Source organism: Nerophis ophidion, linkage group LG29 (genome assembly GCF_033978795.1).
Source record: "Nerophis ophidion isolate RoL-2023_Sa linkage group LG29, RoL_Noph_v1.0, whole genome shotgun sequence".
Lineage (NCBI taxonomy): Eukaryota > Metazoa > Chordata > Actinopteri > Syngnathiformes > Syngnathidae > Nerophis > Nerophis ophidion.
The window spans coordinates 28826104-28843855 of record NC_084639.1 but is presented as its reverse complement, the minus strand read 5'-3'; the positions used below and the strand labels follow the sequence as shown (position 1 = coordinate 28843855).

The following is a 17752-nucleotide window of genomic DNA, read 5'->3' as shown; positions in this document are numbered from 1 at the left end:
GACGCCGCACCGATCCACCTGTCGATCTCACGATCCACTCTTCCCTCACTCGTGAACAAGACTCCTAGGTACTTGAACTCCTCCACTTGGGGCAGGGTCTCCTCCCCAACCCGGAGATGGCATTCCACCCTTTTCCGGGCGAGAACCATGGACTCGGACTTGGAGGTGCTGATTCTCATTCCGGTTGCTTCACACTCGGCTGCGAACCGATCCAGTGAGAGCTGAAGATCCCGGCCAGATGAAGCCACCAGGACCACATCTTCTGCAAAAAGCAGAGACCTAATCCTGCGGTTACCAAACTGGAACCCCTCAACGCCTTGACTGTGCCTAGAAATTCTGTCCATAAAAGTTATGAACAGAATGGGTGACAAAGGACAGCCTTGGCGGAGTCCAACCCTCACTGGAAACGTGTCCGACTTACTGCCAGCAATGCGGACCAAGCTCTAGCACTGATCATACAGGGAGTGGACCGCCACAATAAGACAGTCCGATACCCCATACTCTCTGAGCACTCCCCACAGGACTCCCCGAGGGACACGTTCGAATGCCTTCTCCAAGTCCACAAAGCACATGTAGACTGGTTGGGCAAACTCCCATGCACCCTCAAGAACTCTGCCGAGAGTATAGAGCTGGTCCACAGTTCCACGACCAGGACGAAAACCACAGTGTTCCTCCTGAATCCGAGGTTCGACTATCCGACGTAGCCTCCTCTCCAGTACACCTGAATAAACCTTACCAGGAAGGCTGAGGAGTGTGATCCCACGATAGTTGGAACACACCCTCCGGTCCCCCTTCTTAAAGAGAGGAACCACCACCCCGGTCTGCCAATCCAGAGGTACCGCCCCCGATGTCCACGCAATGCTGCAAAGTCTTGTCAACCAAGACAGCCCCACAGCATCCAGAGCCTTAAGGAACTCCGGGCGGGTCTCATCCACCCCCGGGTTCTTGCCACCGAGGAGCTTTTTAACTACCTCAGCGACCTCAGCCCCAGAAATAGGAGAGTCCACCACAGACTCCCCAGGCACTGCTTCCTCATAGGAAGACGTGTTGGTGGGATTGAGGAAGTCTTCGAAGTATTCCTTCCACCGATCCACAACATCCGCAGTTGAGGTCAGCAGAACACCATCCGCACCATACACGGTGTTGACAGTGCACTGCTTCCCCTTCCTGAGGCGGCGGATGGTGGTCCAAAATCGCTTCGAAGCCGTCCAGAAGTCGTTTTCCATGGCTTCCCTGAACCCCTCCCATGTCCGAGTTTTTGCCTCCGCGACCGCTGAAGCTGCACACCGCTTGGCCTGTCGGTACCTGTCCACTGCCTCCGGAGTCCTATGAGCCAAAAGAACCCGATAGGACTCCTTCTTCAGCTTGACGACATCCCTCACCGCTGGTGTCCACCAAGGGGTTCTGGGATTGCCGCCCCGACAGGCACCAACTACCTTGCGGCCACAGCTCCGATCAGCCGCCTCGACAATAGAGGTGCGGAACATGGTCCACTCGGACTCAATGTCCAGCACCTCCCTCGTGACATGTTCAAAGTTCTTCCGGAGGTGGGAATTGAAACTTTGTCTGACAGGAGACTCTGCCAGACGTTCCCAGCAGACCCTCACAATGCGTTTGGGTCTGCCAGGTCTGTCCGGCATCCTCCCCCATCATCGCAGCCAACTCACCACCAGGTGGTGATCGCTAGAAAGCTCCGCCCCTCTCTTCACCCGAGTGTCCAAAACATGAGGCCGCAAATCCGATGTAACAACTATAAAGTCGATCATGGAACTGCGGCCTAGGGTGTCCTGGTGCCAAGTGCACATATGGACACCCCTTATGTTTGAACATGGTGTTTGTTATCGACAAACTGTGACGAGCACAAAAGTCCAATAACAAAACACCACTCGGGTTCAGATCCGGGCGACCATTCTTCCCAATCACGCCTCTCCAGGTTTCACTGTCGTTGCCAACGTGAGCGTTGAAGTCTCCCAGTAGGACAAGGGAATCACCCGGGGGAGCACTTTCCAGTACTCCCTCGAGTGTACCCAAAAAGGGTGGGTACTCTGAACTGCTGTTTGGTGCATAAGCACAAACAACAGTCAGGACCCGTCCCCCCACTCGAAGGCGGAGGGAAGCTACCCTTTCGTCCACCGGGTTGAACTCCAACGTACAGGCTTTGAGCCGGGGGGCAACAAGAATTGCCACCCCAGCCCGTCGCCTCTCACTGCCGGCAACGCCAGAGTGGAAGAGGGTCCAATCCCTCTCGAGAGAAGTGGTTCCAGAGCCCTTGCTGTGCGTCGAAGTGAGTCCGACTATATCCAGCTGGAATTTCTCGACTTCGCGCACTAGCTCAGGCTCTTTCCCCCCCAGTGAGGTGACGTTCCACGTCCCAAGAGCTAGCTTCTGTAGCCGAGGATCAGACCGCCAAGTGCCCTGCCTTCGGCTGTCGCCCAGCTCACAATGCACCCGACCTCTATGGCCCCTGCTATGGGTGGTGAGCCCATTGGAGGGGTGACCCACGTTGCCTCTTCGGGCTGTGCCCGGCCGGGCCCCATGGGTACAGGCCCGGCCACCAGGCGCTCGCCATCGTGCCCCAACTCCGGGCCTGGCTCCAGAGGGGGGCCCCGGTGACCCGCGTCCGGGCGAGGGAAATCTGGGTCCATGATTTTTCATCTTCATAAAAGGTCTTTGAGCTGCTCTTTGTCTGATCCCTCATCTAGAACCTGTTTGCCTTGGGAGACCCTACCAGGGGGCTTTATGCCCCCGGACAACATAGCTCCTAGGATCATTGGGACACGCAAACTCCTCTACCACGATAAGGTTGCAGCTCAGAGAGGAGACAAGAACTTAGTATTTGATGTAAATAATGTCAAGATGTATTTATCACATTCTGACCATCCTAATTACTGAGGGAATAAAGGTGTGTGAGGGAATGTGCGTCACCATGGCAACCATTAAAAGCAGCTACATTCAAGCATTTATTTGACAATGCTGTGGTCCAACGTTGAAGACAAGGTGTGAGTGAAAGGTTCTACAGGTACAGGAAGTGCTGCAAGGGGTGCGCGGTCTTCACATGATGGCTGTTTGAAAAGATGAGGTGACCTTCAGCAGCCAGCAGAGGGAGTCTCCTCCTCCTCCATCTCTTCCTCCTCAGGGTTCTTCCCAAAAGCGGAAGAGAGCTCCTGCAGTAGAAGTTCTTGTGCCGGCGTGCAGACGGTCTGCAGCCGAGACTTCCTGCAGCCGCCGTCTTCGTCTCCCGTCACGCCGTCAGCCTCCCTCGCCCGCTCGCACACGAGGTCCGCTGGAAGTTTGGCCGGCTGGAGGATCTCCTGTGTCTCGGCCGCGCTGCTGGTGAGGAAGCTGGTCTCCAGAGACTTCAGCACCTGCAGGCCGAAGTCGCCCACCTCCTCGTAGAGAGGCTCTGGAGACTCTGAGCGCTCCTCCACCGAGTCGTGCTGCACCTGCATGGGCTGCAGACACACCACACCACGGTCAGGCGGGAGAGACAGGTCAGACAAGACTGAGGTGTCAGACAGGACTGAGGTGTCAGACGGGAGACTTACAAAGAAGATGGAGAAGTGAGGGGACTCACAAAGAAGATGGAGAAGTGAGGAGACTCACAAAGAAGATGGAGAAGTGAGGAGACTCACAAAGAAGATGGAGAAGTGAGGAGACTCACAAAGAAGATGGAGAAGTGAGGAGACTCACAAAGAAGACGGAGAAGTGAGGAGACTCACAAAGAAGATGGAGAAGTGAGGAGACTCACAAAGAAGATGGAGAAGTGAGGAGACTCACAAAGAAGATGGAGAAGTGAGGAGACTCACAAAGAAGATGGAGAAGTGAGGAGACTCACAAAGAAGATGGAGAAGTGAGGAGACTCACAAAGAAGATGGAGAAGTGAGGAGACTCACAAAGAAGATGGAGAAGTGAGGAGACTCACAAAGAAGATGGAGAAGTGAGGAGACTCACAAAGAAGATGGAGAAGTGAGGAGACTCACAAAGAAGATGGAGAAGTGAGGAGACTCACAAAGAAGATGGAGAAGTGAGGATACTCACAAAGAAGATGGAGAAGTGAGAAGACTCACAAAGAAGATGGAGAAGTGAGGAGACTCACAAAGAAGATGGAGAAGTGAGGAGACTCACAAAGAAGACGGAGAAGTGAGGAGACTCACAAAGAAGATGGAGAAGTGAGGAGACTCACAAAGAAGATGGAGAAGTGAGGAGACTCACAAAGAAGATGGAGAAGTGAGGAGACTCACAAAGAAGATGGAGAAGTGAGAAGACTCACAAAGAACATGGAGAGTGTCCTGCGGTCGTGAAGTTTCCTCTGCAGGCAGAAGAAGACAGTTAACCTTGAAAGCGGTGTGAAGGTGAGAGTCAGAAGCAGAGTTGAGTCAGACCAGAGTCTGGTTGGCCGTCAGCATGCTGTTGTTGCTCTCGTCTCCTCGGATCGGAACCAGAGGCATGGTGCCAAACTTCTGCTTGGCGATGTCGGAAGACGAGTGACGCCTCAGAATGGGCGGGCCCGGGTCGTTGTTCTAGAACACAGACCAGGTTCTGATGAGCAGCCTCCTGTTGTCACGGAAACCAAATGAAGGAGACCTGACCTGTGCTTTGAGGAAGCTGCTGATCCAGTCCCACAAGTCAGCCTCACTCGTGCAACACAAGAACCTACACGCACACACACACACACACACACACACACACACACACACACACACACACACAGTTAAAATAGTCATCTACTAATAAAACTAGTCAACGAGAGAGAGTGCGTGTGTGTGTGTGTGTGTGTGTATGTGTACTTACAGCTGATGTTTGTGTGACATGACTGTAAAAGCCCACCTGCAGTGCAACAACAATTATGTGACATCATGTGACCGAAAGTACCTTAGTACTCTGAGTGCATAAGTGTACACTTCTGTACTTACACTTAGTTACTTAAGAAGACACCTATGTACTTACACTTAGTACTTTTGAGTGCATAAGTGTGTTGACACTCAGATGTAGCAAAAAGTGTACAGCAGTGCACTGTCAGTACCTGAGTGTGAAAGATGGTGAAGGGAGAGAAGAGAAAATGCATGAGGAGGAGAAGAAGGGGACGGAGAAGGAAAAGGAGAAAGAAGTACAAGGAGAAGGAGGAGGATGAGGAGGAGACAAAGGTGGTGGAGAAGGAGAAAGAGAAAAAGGGGAGAAGGACAATGAGACGGAGAAGAAAGAGAACGAGAGGTAAGAGGATTAGGAAGAAGGAGGAGAAGGAAAAGGAGCAAAATGTGGAAAAGGAGAAGAAGTAGCAGAAGGAAGAGAAGGAGGACAATGATAAGGAAAAGAAGTAGCAGAAGGAAGAGAAGGAGGACAATGACAAGGAGAAGAAGTAGCAGAAGGAAGAGAAGGAGGACAATGACAAGGAGAAGAAGTAGAAGGAGGAAGAGAAGGAGGACAATGACAAGGAGAAGAAGTACCAGAAGGAAGAGAAGGAGGACAATGACAAGGAGAAGAAGTAGAAAGAGGAAGACAAGGAGGACAATGACAAGGAGAAGAAGTAGAGGGAGGAAGAAAAGGAGGACAATGACAAGGAGAAGAAGTAGAAGGAGGAAGAGAAGGAGGACAATGACAAGGAGGAGAAGTAGAGGGAGGAAGAGAAGGAGGACAATGACAAGGAGAAGAAGTAGAATAAGGAGGACAATGACAAGGACAAGAAGTAGCAGAAGGAAGAGAAGGAGGACAATGACAAGGAGAAGAAGTAGAATAAGGAGGACAATGACAAGGACAAGAAGTAGCAGAAGGAAGAGAAGGAGGACAATGACAAGGAGAAGAAGTAGAAGAAGGAAGAGATGGAGGACAATGACAGGAGAAGATGTAGCAGAAGGAAGAGAAGGAAGACAATGACAGGGAGAAGAAGTAGCAGAAGGAAGGGGAGGACAATGACAAGGTGAAGAAGTAGAGGGAGGAAGAGAAGGAGGACAATGACGAGGAGAAGAAGTAGAAGAAGGAAGAGAAGGAGGACAATGACAAGGAGAAGAAGTAGAAGAAGGAAGAGAAGGAGGATAATGACAAGGAGAAGAAGAAGCAGAAGGAAGAGAAGGAGGACAATGACAAGGAGAAGAAGAAGCAGAAGGAAGAGAAGGAGGACAATGACAAGGAGAAGAAGTAGCAGAAGGAAGAGAAGGAGGACAAGAAGAAGATGGAGATGAAGGACATAAGAGTATAAGGTGAAGGCAAAGGAGGACAAGATTTGAGACCCAGCATACATTATTACTCTTAAGTATACAATAATACTCTTTTAAGTACTCTAAGTATACAGTAGTACTCTTTTAAGTATACAGTTGTACTCTTAAGTATACAGTAATACTCTTAAGTATACAGTAGTATTGTTTAAGTATACAGTATTATTGTTTAAGTATACAGTACTATTGTTTAAGTATACAGTACTATTGTTTAAGTATACAGTATTATTGTTTAAGTATACAGTAGTATTGTTTAAGTATACAGTATTAGTGTTTAAGTATACAGTAGTATTGTTTAAGTATACAGTACTATTGTTTATGTATACAGTAGTATTGTTTAAGTATACAGTATTAGTGTTTAAGTATACAGTAGTATTGTTTAAGTATACAGTACTATTGTTTAAGTATACAGTATTATTGTTTCGGTATACAGTACTATTGTTTAAGTGTACAGTAGTACTCTTTAAATATACAGTCACACTGTTAAAGTATAGAGTAGTACCGTTTAAGTATATAGAGTATTTGATTGATACTTTTATTAGTAGATAGCACAGTACAGTACATATTCCGTACAATTGACCACTAAATGGTAACACCCCAATAAGTTTTCAACTTGTTTAAGTCAGGGTCCACGTTCATCAATTCATGGTACAAATATATACTATCAACATAATACAGTCATCACACAAGTTAATCATCATAGTATATACATTGAATTATTGACATTATTTACAATCTGGTAGGGTGGGATGAGGAACTTTGGTTGATATCAGAACTTCAGTCATCAACAGAGAAATGTGGACATTGAAAGAGTGTAGGTCTTATTTAGTAGGATATGTACAGCCAGCAGAGAACATAGTGAGTTCACATAGCATAAGAACAAGTATATACATTAGAAGTACATTTGAGTTGTTTATAATCCGGGGAGATGGGATGTGAATGGAGGAGGGTATTAGTAAAGTGTTGAAGTTGTCTGGAGGTGTTGTTTTAGAGCGCTTTTGAAGGAATATAGAGATGCACTTACTTTTATACCTGTTGGGAGTGCATTCCACATTGATGTGGCATAGAAAGAGAATGACTTAAGACCTTTGTTAGATGGGAATCTGGGTTTAACGTGGTTTGTGGAGCTCCCCCTGGTGTTGTGGTTATGGCGGTCATTTACGTTAAGGAAGTAGTTTGACATGTACTTGGGTATCAAGGAGGTGTAGCGGATTTTATAGACTAGGCTCAGTGCAAGTTGTTTTACTCTGTCCTCCACCCTGAGCCAGCCCACTTTGGAGAAGTGGGTTGGAGTGAGGTGTGATCTGGGGTGGAGGTCTAAAAGTAACCGGATTAGCGTATTCTGGGATGTTTGGAGTCTAGATTTGAGGGTTTTGGAGGTGCTGGGGTACCAGGAGGTGCAAGCGTAATGGAAAAAGGGTTGAAGGAGAGTTCCCGCTAGAATCTTCAAGATGCTTTTGTTGACCAGAGAGGAGATTCTGTAGAGGAATCTCGTTCTATGGTTGACCTTTTTGTTCACCTTGGTTGCCATTTTATCACAGGAAAGATTAGCCTCTAGAATGGAAGCTAGGTAGGTGACCTCATCTTTCCTGGTGATAACAATGTCACCCACTTTTATAGTCAAGTCACTGACTTTAAGAAGGTTGATGTGGGACCCAAATAGGATGGATTCCCTTTTACCTAAGTGTATGGATAGCTTGTTGTCAGCGAGCCAGGTGCAAATATTGAGGAGTTCAGCACTGAGGATTTGTTCCACCTGTGACTTGTCCTTGCCGGATACCAGCAGGGCCGAGTCATCCGCAAACAGGAACAATTGACAGTGTCATGCTGATGGCATGTCATTTATGTATATTAGGAACAGTAAAGGTCCTAGTATACAGCCTTGGGGGACTCCACAGCTTACTGAGAGGGGAGGGGACATGGTGCTGTTCACCTCTGCCACCTGTTTCCTCCCCTCCAAGTAAGATTGCATCCAGCTTGATGAGGTTTCATCCAATCCGATTGCTCTGAGCTTATCCAACAGTATAGTGTGGTTAACGGTGTCAAAGGCCTTGTGAATGTCCAGCATGACCATGCCGCAGTATTTATAATGTCCAGCATGACCATGCCGCAGTATTTATAATGTCCAGCATGACCAGCAGTATTTATAATGTCCAGCATGACCATGCCGCAGTATTTATAATGTCCAGCATGACCAGCAGTATTTATAATGTCCAGCATGACCAGCAGTATTTATAATGTCCAGCATGACCATGCCGCAGTATTTATAATGTCCAGCATGACCAGCAGTATTTATAATGTCCAGCATGACCAGCAGTATTTATAATGTCCAACATGTCCAGCAGTATTTATAATGTCCAGCATGACCATGCCGCAGTATTTATAATGTCCAGCATGACCAGCAGTATTTATAATGTCCAACATGTCCAGCAGTATTTATAATGTCCAGCATGACCAGCAGTATTTATAATGTCCAGCATGACCATGCCGCAGTATTTATAATGTCCGGCATGACCAGCAGTATTTATAATGTCCAGCATGACCATGCCGCAGTATTTATAATGTCCAGCATGACCAGCAGTATTTATAATGTCCAGCATGACCAGCAGTATTTATAATGTCCAGCATGACCATGCCGCAGTATTTATAATGTCCAGCATGACCATGCCGCAGTATTTATAATGTCCAGCATGACCAGCAGTATTCATAATGTCCAACATGTCCAGCAGTATTTATAATGTCCAGCATGACCAGCAGTATTTATAATGTCCAGCATGTCCAGCAGTATTTATAGAGTCCAGCATGTCCAGCAGTATTCATAATGTCCAGCATGACCAGCAGTATTTATAATGTCCAGCATGTCCAGCAGTATTTATAATGTCCAGCATGACCAGCAGTATTTATAATGTCCAGCATGTCCAGCAGTATTTATAATGTCCAGCATGTCCAGCAGTATTTATAATGTCCAACATGACCAGCAGTATTTATAATGTCCAGCATGACCATGCCGCAGTATTTATAATGTCCAACATGACCAGCAGTATTTATAATGTCCAGCATGACCAGCAGTATTTATAATGTCCAGCATGACCAGCAGTATTTATAATGTCCAGCATGTCCAGCAGTATTTATAATGTCCAGCATGTCCAGCAGTATTTATAATGTCCAGCATGACCAGCAGTATTTATAATGTCCAGCATGTCCAGCAGTATTTATAATGTCCAGCATGACCAGCAGTATTTATAATGTCCAGCATGACCAGCAGTATTTATAATGTCCAGCATGTCCAGCAGTATTTATAATGTCCAGCATGACCATGCCGCAGTATTTATAATGTCCAGCATGACCATGCCGCAGTATTTATAATGTCCAGCATGACCATGCCGCAGTATTTATAATGTCCAACATGACCAGCAGTATTTATAATGTCCAGCATGACCATGCCGCAGTATTTATAATGTCCAGCATGACCAGCAGTATTTATAATGTCCAACATGTCCAGCAGTATTTATAATGTCCAGCATGACCAGCAGTATTTATAATGTCCAGCATGTCCAGCAGTATTTATAGAGTCCAGCATGTCCAGCAGTATTCATAATGTCCAGCATGACCAGCAGTATTTATAATGTCCAGCATGTCCAGCAGTATTTATAATGTCCAGCATGACCAGCAGTATTTATAATGTCCAGCATGTCCAGCAGTATTTATAATGTCCAGCATGTCCAGCAGTATTTATAATGTCCAACATGACCAGCAGTATTTATAATGTCCAGCATGACCATGCCGCAGTATTTATAATGTCCAACATGACCAGCAGTATTTATAATGTCCAGCATGACCAGCAGTATTTATAATGTCCAGCATGACCAGCAGTATTTATAATGTCCAGCATGTCCAGCAGTATTTATAATGTCCAGCATGTCCAGCAGTATTTATAATGTCCAGCATGACCAGCAGTATTTATAATGTCCAGCATGTCCAGCAGTATTTATAATGTCCAGCATGACCAGCAGTATTTATAATGTCCAGCATGACCAGCAGTATTTATAATGTCCAGCATGTCCAGCAGTATTTATAATGTCCAGCATGACCATGCCGCAGTATTTATAATGTCCAGCATGACCATGCCGCAGTATTTATAATGTCCAGCATGACCATGCCGCAGTATTTATAATGTCCAGCATGTCCAGCAGTATTTATAATGTCCAGCATGACCAGCAGTATTTATAATGTCCAGCATGTCCAGCAGTATTTATAATGTCCAGCATGACCATGCCGCAGTATTTATAATGTCCAGCATGACCAGCAGTATTTATAATGTCCAACATGACCAGCAGTATTTATAATGTCCAGCATGTCCAGCAGTATTTATAATGTCCAGCATGTCCAGCAGTATTTATAATGTCCAGCATGTCCAGCAGTATTTATAATGTCCAGCATGTCCAGCAGTATTTATAATGTCCAGCATGACCATGCCGCAGTATTTATAATGTCCAGCATGACCAGCAGTATTTATAATGTCCAGCATGACCATGCCTCAGTATTTATAATGTCCAGCATGACCATGCCGCAATATTTATAATGTCCAGCATGTCCAGCAGTATTTATAATGTCCAGCATGTCCAGCAGTATTTATAATGTCCAGCATGACCATGCCGCAGTATTTATAATGTCCAGCATGTCCAGCAGTATTTATAATGTCCAGCATGACCAGCAGTATTTATAATGTCCAGCATGTCCAGCAGTATTTATAATGTCCAGCATGACCATGCCGCAGTATTTATAATGTCCAGCATGACCATGCCGCAGTATTTATAATGTCCAGCATGTCCAGCAGTATTTATAATGTCCAGCATGTCCAGCAGTATTTATAATGTCCAGCATGACCATGCCGCAGTATTTATAATGTCCAGCATGTCCAGCAGTATTTATAATGTCCAACATGACCAGCAGTATTTATAATGTCCAGCATGACCAGCAGTATTTATAATGTCCAACATGACCAGCAGTATTTATAATGTCCAGCATGTCCAGCAGTATTTATAATGTCCAGCATGTCCAGCAGTATTTATAATGTCCAGCATGTCCAGCAGTATTTATAATGTCCAGCATGTCCAGCAGTATTTATAATGTCCAGCATGTCCAGCAGTATTTATAATGTCCAGCATGACCATGCCGCAGTATTTATAATGTCCAGCATGACCAGCAGTATTTATAATGTCCAGCATGACCATGCCGCAGTATTTATAATGTCCAGCATGTCCAGCAGTATTTATAATGTCCAGCATGACCATGCCGCAGTATTTATAATGTCCAGCATGTCCAGCAGTATTTATAATGTCCAGCATGACCATGCCGCAGTATTTATAATGTCCAGCATGACCAGCAGTATTTATAATGTCCAACATGACCAGCAGTATTTATAATGTCCAGCATGTCCAGCAGTATTTATAATGTCCAGCATGACCAGCAGTATTTATAATGTCCAACATGACCAGCAGTATTTATAATGTCCAGCATGTCCAGCAGTATTTATAATGTCCAGCATGTCCAGCAGTATTTATAATGTCCAGCATGTCCAGCAGTATTTATAATGTCCAGCATGACCATGCCGCAGTATTTATAATGTCCAGCATGTCCAGCAGTATTTATAATGTCCAGCATGTCCAGCAGTATTTATAATGTCCAGCATGACCATGCCGCAGTATTTATAATGTCCAGCATGTCCAGCAGTATTTATAATGTCCAGCATGTCCAGCAGTATTTATAATGTCCAGCATGTCCAGCAGTATTTATAATGTCCAGCATGACCATGCCGCAGTATTTATAATGTCCAGCATGACCAGCAGTATTTATAATGTCCAGCATGTCCAGCAGTATTTATAATGTCCAACATGACCAGCAGTATTTATAATGTCCAGCATGACCATGCCGCAGTATTTATAATGTCCAGCATGTCCAGCAGTATTTATAATGTCCAGCATGTCCAGCAGTATTTATAATGTCCAGCATGTCCAGCAGTATTTATAATGTCCAACATGTCCAGCAGTATTTATAATGTCCAGCATGTCCAGCAGTATTTATAATGTCCAGAATGTCCAGCAGTATTTATAATGTCCAGCATGACCATGCCGCAGTATTTATAATGTCCAGCATGACCATGCCGCAGTATTTATAATGTCCAGCATGACCAGCAGTATTTATAATGTCCAGCATGACCATGCCGCAGTATTTATAATGTCCAACATGTCCAGCAGTATTTATAATGTCCAACATGACCATGCCGCAGTATTTATAATGTCCAACATGTCCAGCAGTATTTATAATGTCCAGCATGTCCAGCAGTATTTATAATGTACAGCATGTCCAGCAGTATTTATAATGTCCAGCATGTCCAGCAGTATTTATAATGTCCAGCATGACCATGCCGCAGTATTTATAATGTCCAACATGTCCAGCAGTATTTATAATGTCCAGCATGTCCAGCAGTATTTATAATGTACAGCATGTCCAGCAGTATTTATAATGTCCAGCATGTCCAGCAGTATTTATAATGTCCAGCATGACCAGCAGTATTTATAATGTCCAGCATGTCCAGCAGTATTTATAATGTCCAGCATGACCATGCCGCAGTATTTATAATGTCCAGCATGTCCAGCAGTATTTATAATGTCCAGCATGTCCAGCAGTATTTATAATGTCCAGCATGTCCAGCAGTATTTATAATGTCCAGCATGTCCAGCAGTATTTATAATGTCCAACATGTCCAGCAGTATTTATAATGTCCAGCATGATCAGCAGTATTTATAATGTCCAGCATGTCCAGCAGTATTTATAATGTCCAGCATGTCCAGCAGTATTTATAATGTCCAGCATGTCCATGCCGCAGTATTTATAATGTCCAGCATGTCCAGCAGTATTTATAATGTCCAGCATGACCAGCAGTATTTATAATGTCCAGCATGACCATGCCGCAGTATTTATAATGTCCAGCATGTCCAGCAGTATTTATAATGTCCAGCATGACCATGCCGCAGTATTTATAATGTCCAGCATGTCCAGCAGTATTTATAATGTCCAGCATGACCAGCAGTATTTATAATGTCCAGCATGACCAGCAGTATTTATAATATCCAGCATGTCCAGCAGTATTTATAATGTCCAGCATGTCCAGCAGTATTTATAATGTCCAGCATGTCCAGCAGTATTTATAATGTCCAGCATGACCATGCCGCAGTATTTATAATGTCCAGCATGTCCAGCAGTATTTATAATGTCCAGCATGTCCAGCAGTATTTATAATGTCCAGCATGACCAGCAGTATTTATAATGTCCAGCATGACCAGCAGTATTTATAATGTCCAGCATGACCAGCAGTATTTATAATATCCAGCATGTCCAGCAGTATTTATAATGTCCAGCATGACCAGCAGTATTTATAATGTCCAGCATGTCCAGCAGTATTTATAATGTCCAGCATGTCCAGCAGTATTTATAATGTCCAGCATGACCAGCAGTATTTATAATGTCCAGCATGACCAGCAGTATTTATAATATCCAGCATGTCCAGCAGTATTTATAATGTCCAGCATGTCCAGCAGTATTTATAATGTCCAGCATGTCCAGCAGTATTTATAATGTCCAGCATGTCCAGCAGTATTTATAATGTCCAGCATGACCAGCAGTATTTATAATGTCCAGCATGACCAGCAGTATTTATAATGTCCAACATGTCCAGCAGTATTTATAATGTCCAGCATGACCAGCAGTATTTATAATGTCCAGCATGACCAGCAGTATTTATAATGTCCAACATGTCCAGCAGTATTTATAATGTCCAGCATGACCAGCAGTATTTATAATATCCAGCATGTCCAGCAGTATTTATAATGTCCAGCATGACCAGCAGTATTTATAATGTCCAGCATGACCAGCAGTATTTATAATATCCAGCATGTCCAGCAGTATTTATAATGTCCAACATGACCAGCAGTATTTATAATGTCCAGCATGACCAGCAGTATTTATAATATCCAGCATGTCCAGCAGTATTTATAATGTCCAGCATGTCCAGCAGTATTTATAATGTCCAGCATGTCCAGCAGTATTTATAATGTCCAGCATGACCAGCAGTATTTATAATGTCCAGCATGACCAGCAGTATTTATAATATCCAGCATGTCCAGCAGTATTTATAATGTCCAGCATGTCCAGCAGTATTTATAATGTCCAACATGTCCAGCAGTATTTATAATGTCCAGCATGTCCAGCAGTATTTATAATGTCCAGCATGTCCAGCAGTATTTATATTGTCCAGCATGTCCAGCAGTATTTATAATGTCCAGCATGACCAGTATTTGCCGGCGTCCACCTCATGTTTGATGTGTCAGTGGAGTGCTTAGTTCTGAAGCCGGATTGGAATTTATACATGAGTTTATTAGTAGCAGAGTATCTATCAACCTGTTCATAAACTATTTTTTCCATTACTTTGGAAATGGAAGTGAGAATAGAAACAGGTCGGTGGTTACCAGGTTCTAATTTGCTTCCTTTTTTATAAAGGGGGGTTACTCTTGCTATCTTGAAATCCTTGGCCTTGTTTGATTGACAGGTTTATTATATGTGTGATTATTGTGGCAATGGTGGTTTATTATATGAGTGATTATTGTGGCAATGGTGGTTTATTATATGAGTGATTATTGTGGCAATGGTGGTTTATTATATGAGTGATTATTGTGGCAATGGTGGTTTATTATATGAGTGATTATTGTGGCAATGGTAGTTTATTATATGTGTGATTATTGGGGCGATGGTGGTTTATTATATGAGTGATTATTGGGGCAATGGTGGTTTATTATGTGTGTGATTATTGGGGCAATGGTGGTTTATTATATGAGTGATTATTGTGGCAATGGTGGTTTATTATATGAGTGATTATTGTGGCAATGGTAGTTTATTATGTGTGTGATTATTGGGGCAATGGTGGTTTATTATATGAGTGATTATTGTGGCAATGGTGGTTTATTATATGAGTGATTATTGTGGCAATGGTAGTTTATTATGTGTGTGATTATTGGGGCAATGGTGGTTTATTATATGAGTGATTATTGTGGCAATGGTGGTTTATTATATGAGTGATTATTGTGGCAATGGTAGTTTATTATGTGTGTGATTATTGGGGCAATGGTGGTTTATTATATGAGTGATTATTGTGGCAATGGTGGTTTATTATATGAGTGATTATTGTGGCAATGGTAGTTTATTATGTGTGTGATTATTGGGGCGATGGTGGTTTATTATATGTGTGACTATTGGGGCAATGGTGGTTTATTATGTGTGTGATTATTGGGGCAATGGTGGTTTATTATGTGTGTGATTATTGGGGCAATGGTGGTTTATTATGTGTGTGATTATTGGGGCAATGGTGGTTTATTATATGTGTGATTATTGGGGCAATGGTGGTTTATTATGTGTGTGATTATTGGGGCAATGGTGGTTTATTATATGAGTGATTATTGTGGCAATGGTGGTTTATTATATGAGTGATTATTGGGGCAATGGTGGTTTATTATGTGTGTGATTATTGGGGCAATGGTGGTTTATTATATGAGTGATTATTGTGGCAATGGTGGTTTATTATATGAGTGATTATTGTGGCAATGGTAGTTTATTATGTGTGTGATTATTGGGGCAATGGTGGTTTATTATATGAGTGATTATTGTGGCAATGGTGGTTTATTATATGAGTGATTATTGTGGCAATGGTAGTTTATTATGTGTGTGATTATTGGGGCAATGGTGGTTTATTATATGAGTGATTATTGTGGCAATGGTGGTTTATTATATGAGTGATTATTGTGGCAATGGTAGTTTATTATGTGTGTGATTATTGGGGCGATGGTGGTTTATTATATGTGTGACTATTGGGGCAATGGTGGTTTATTATGTGTGTGATTATTGGGGCAATGGTGGTTTATTATGTGTGTGATTATTGGGGCAATGGTGGTTTATTATGTGTGTGATTATTGGGGCAATGGTGGTTTATTATATGTGTGATTATTGGGGCAATGGTGGTTTATTATATGAGTGATTATTGGGGCAATGGTGGTTTATTATATGAGTGATTATTGGGGCAATGGTGGTTTATTATATGTGTGATTATTGGGGCAATGGTGGTTTATTATATGTGTGATTATTGGGGCAATGGTGGTTTATTATATGAGTGATTATTGGGGCAATGGTGGTTTATTATATGAGTGATTATTGGGGCAATGGTGGTTTATTATATGAGTGATTATTGGGGCAATGGTGGTTTATTATATGAGTGATTATTGTGGCAATGGTGGTTTATTATATGTGTGATTATTGGGGCAATGGTGGTTTATTATATGAGTGATTATTGGGGCAATGGTGGTTTATTATATGAGTGATTATTGGGGCAATGGTGGTTTATTATATGAGTGATTATTGTGGCAATGGTGGTTTATTATATGTGTGATTATTGGGGCAATGGTGGTTTATTATATGAGTGATTATTGGGGCAATGGTGGTTTATTATATGTGTGATTATTGGGGCAATGGTGGTTTATTATATGAGTGATTATTGGGGCAATGGTGGTTTATTATATGTGTGATTATTGGGGCAATGGTGGTTTATTATGTGTGTGATTATTGGGGCAATGGTGGTTTATTATATGAGTGATTATTGGGGCAATGGTGGTTTATTATATGTGTGATTATTGGGGCAATGGTGGTTTATTATATGTGTGATTATTGGGGCAATGGTGGTTTATTATATGAGTGATTATTGGGGCAATGGTGGTTTATTATATGAGTGATTATTGGGGCAATGGTGGTTTATTATATGAGTGATTATTGGGGCGATGGTGGTTTATTATATGTGTGATTATTGGGGCGATGGTGGTTTATTATATGAGTGATTATTGGGGCAATGGTGGTTTATTATATGAGTGATTATTGGGGCAATGGTGGTTTATTATATGAGTGATTATTGTGGCAATGGTGGTTTATTATATGTGTGATTATTGGGGCAATGGTGGTTTATTATATGTGTGATTATTGTGGCAATGGTGGTTTATTATATGTGTGATTATTGGGGCAATGGTGGTTTATTATATGAGTGATTATTGGGGCAATGGTGGTTTATTATATGAGTGATTATTGGGGCAATGGTGGTTTATTATATGAGTGATTATTGTGGCAATGGTGGTTTATTATATGTGTGATTATTGGGGCAATGGTGGTTTATTATATGTGTGATTATTGGGGCAATGGTGGTTTATTATATGAGTGATTATTGGGGCAATGGTGGTTTATTATATGTGTGATTATTGGGGCAATGGTGGTTTATTATGTGTGTGATTATTGGGGCGATGGTGGTTTATTATGTGTGTGATTATTGGGGCAATGGTGGTTTATTATACGTGTGATTATTGGGGCGATGGTGGTTTATTATGTGTGTGATTATTGGGGCAATGGTGGTTTATTATGTGTGTGATTATTGGGGCGATGGTGGTTTATTATGT

At 43.0% G+C, this 17752-nt stretch overlaps 1 protein-coding gene across 5 annotated transcripts in view; it reads right to left on the bottom strand.

Annotated features, from left to right (window-relative positions):
* Nucleotides 1-2947: 2947 nt before the first annotated feature.
* Nucleotides 2948-17752, bottom strand: part of arap3 (ArfGAP with RhoGAP domain, ankyrin repeat and PH domain 3) — a 68510-nt gene continuing 53705 nt past the window's right edge. For 4 of the 5 annotated variants that reach the window (XM_061892157.1, XM_061892156.1, XM_061892159.1 and 1 more), the window contains 5 exons: nucleotides 4792-4827; nucleotides 4590-4653; nucleotides 4383-4520; nucleotides 4271-4309; nucleotides 2948-3452 (listed from right to left, as the gene is read on the bottom strand). In XM_061892157.1, the coding sequence (XP_061748141.1) occupies nucleotides 3087-3452; nucleotides 4271-4309; nucleotides 4383-4520; nucleotides 4590-4653; nucleotides 4792-4827 (643 nt within the window). In that variant the 3' untranslated portion in view covers nucleotides 2948-3086. Of the gene's footprint in view, nucleotides 3453-4241; nucleotides 4310-4382; nucleotides 4521-4589; nucleotides 4654-4791; nucleotides 4828-17752 lie in introns of all 5 variants that reach the window. The other variant, XM_061892160.1, reaches the window with a different exon arrangement.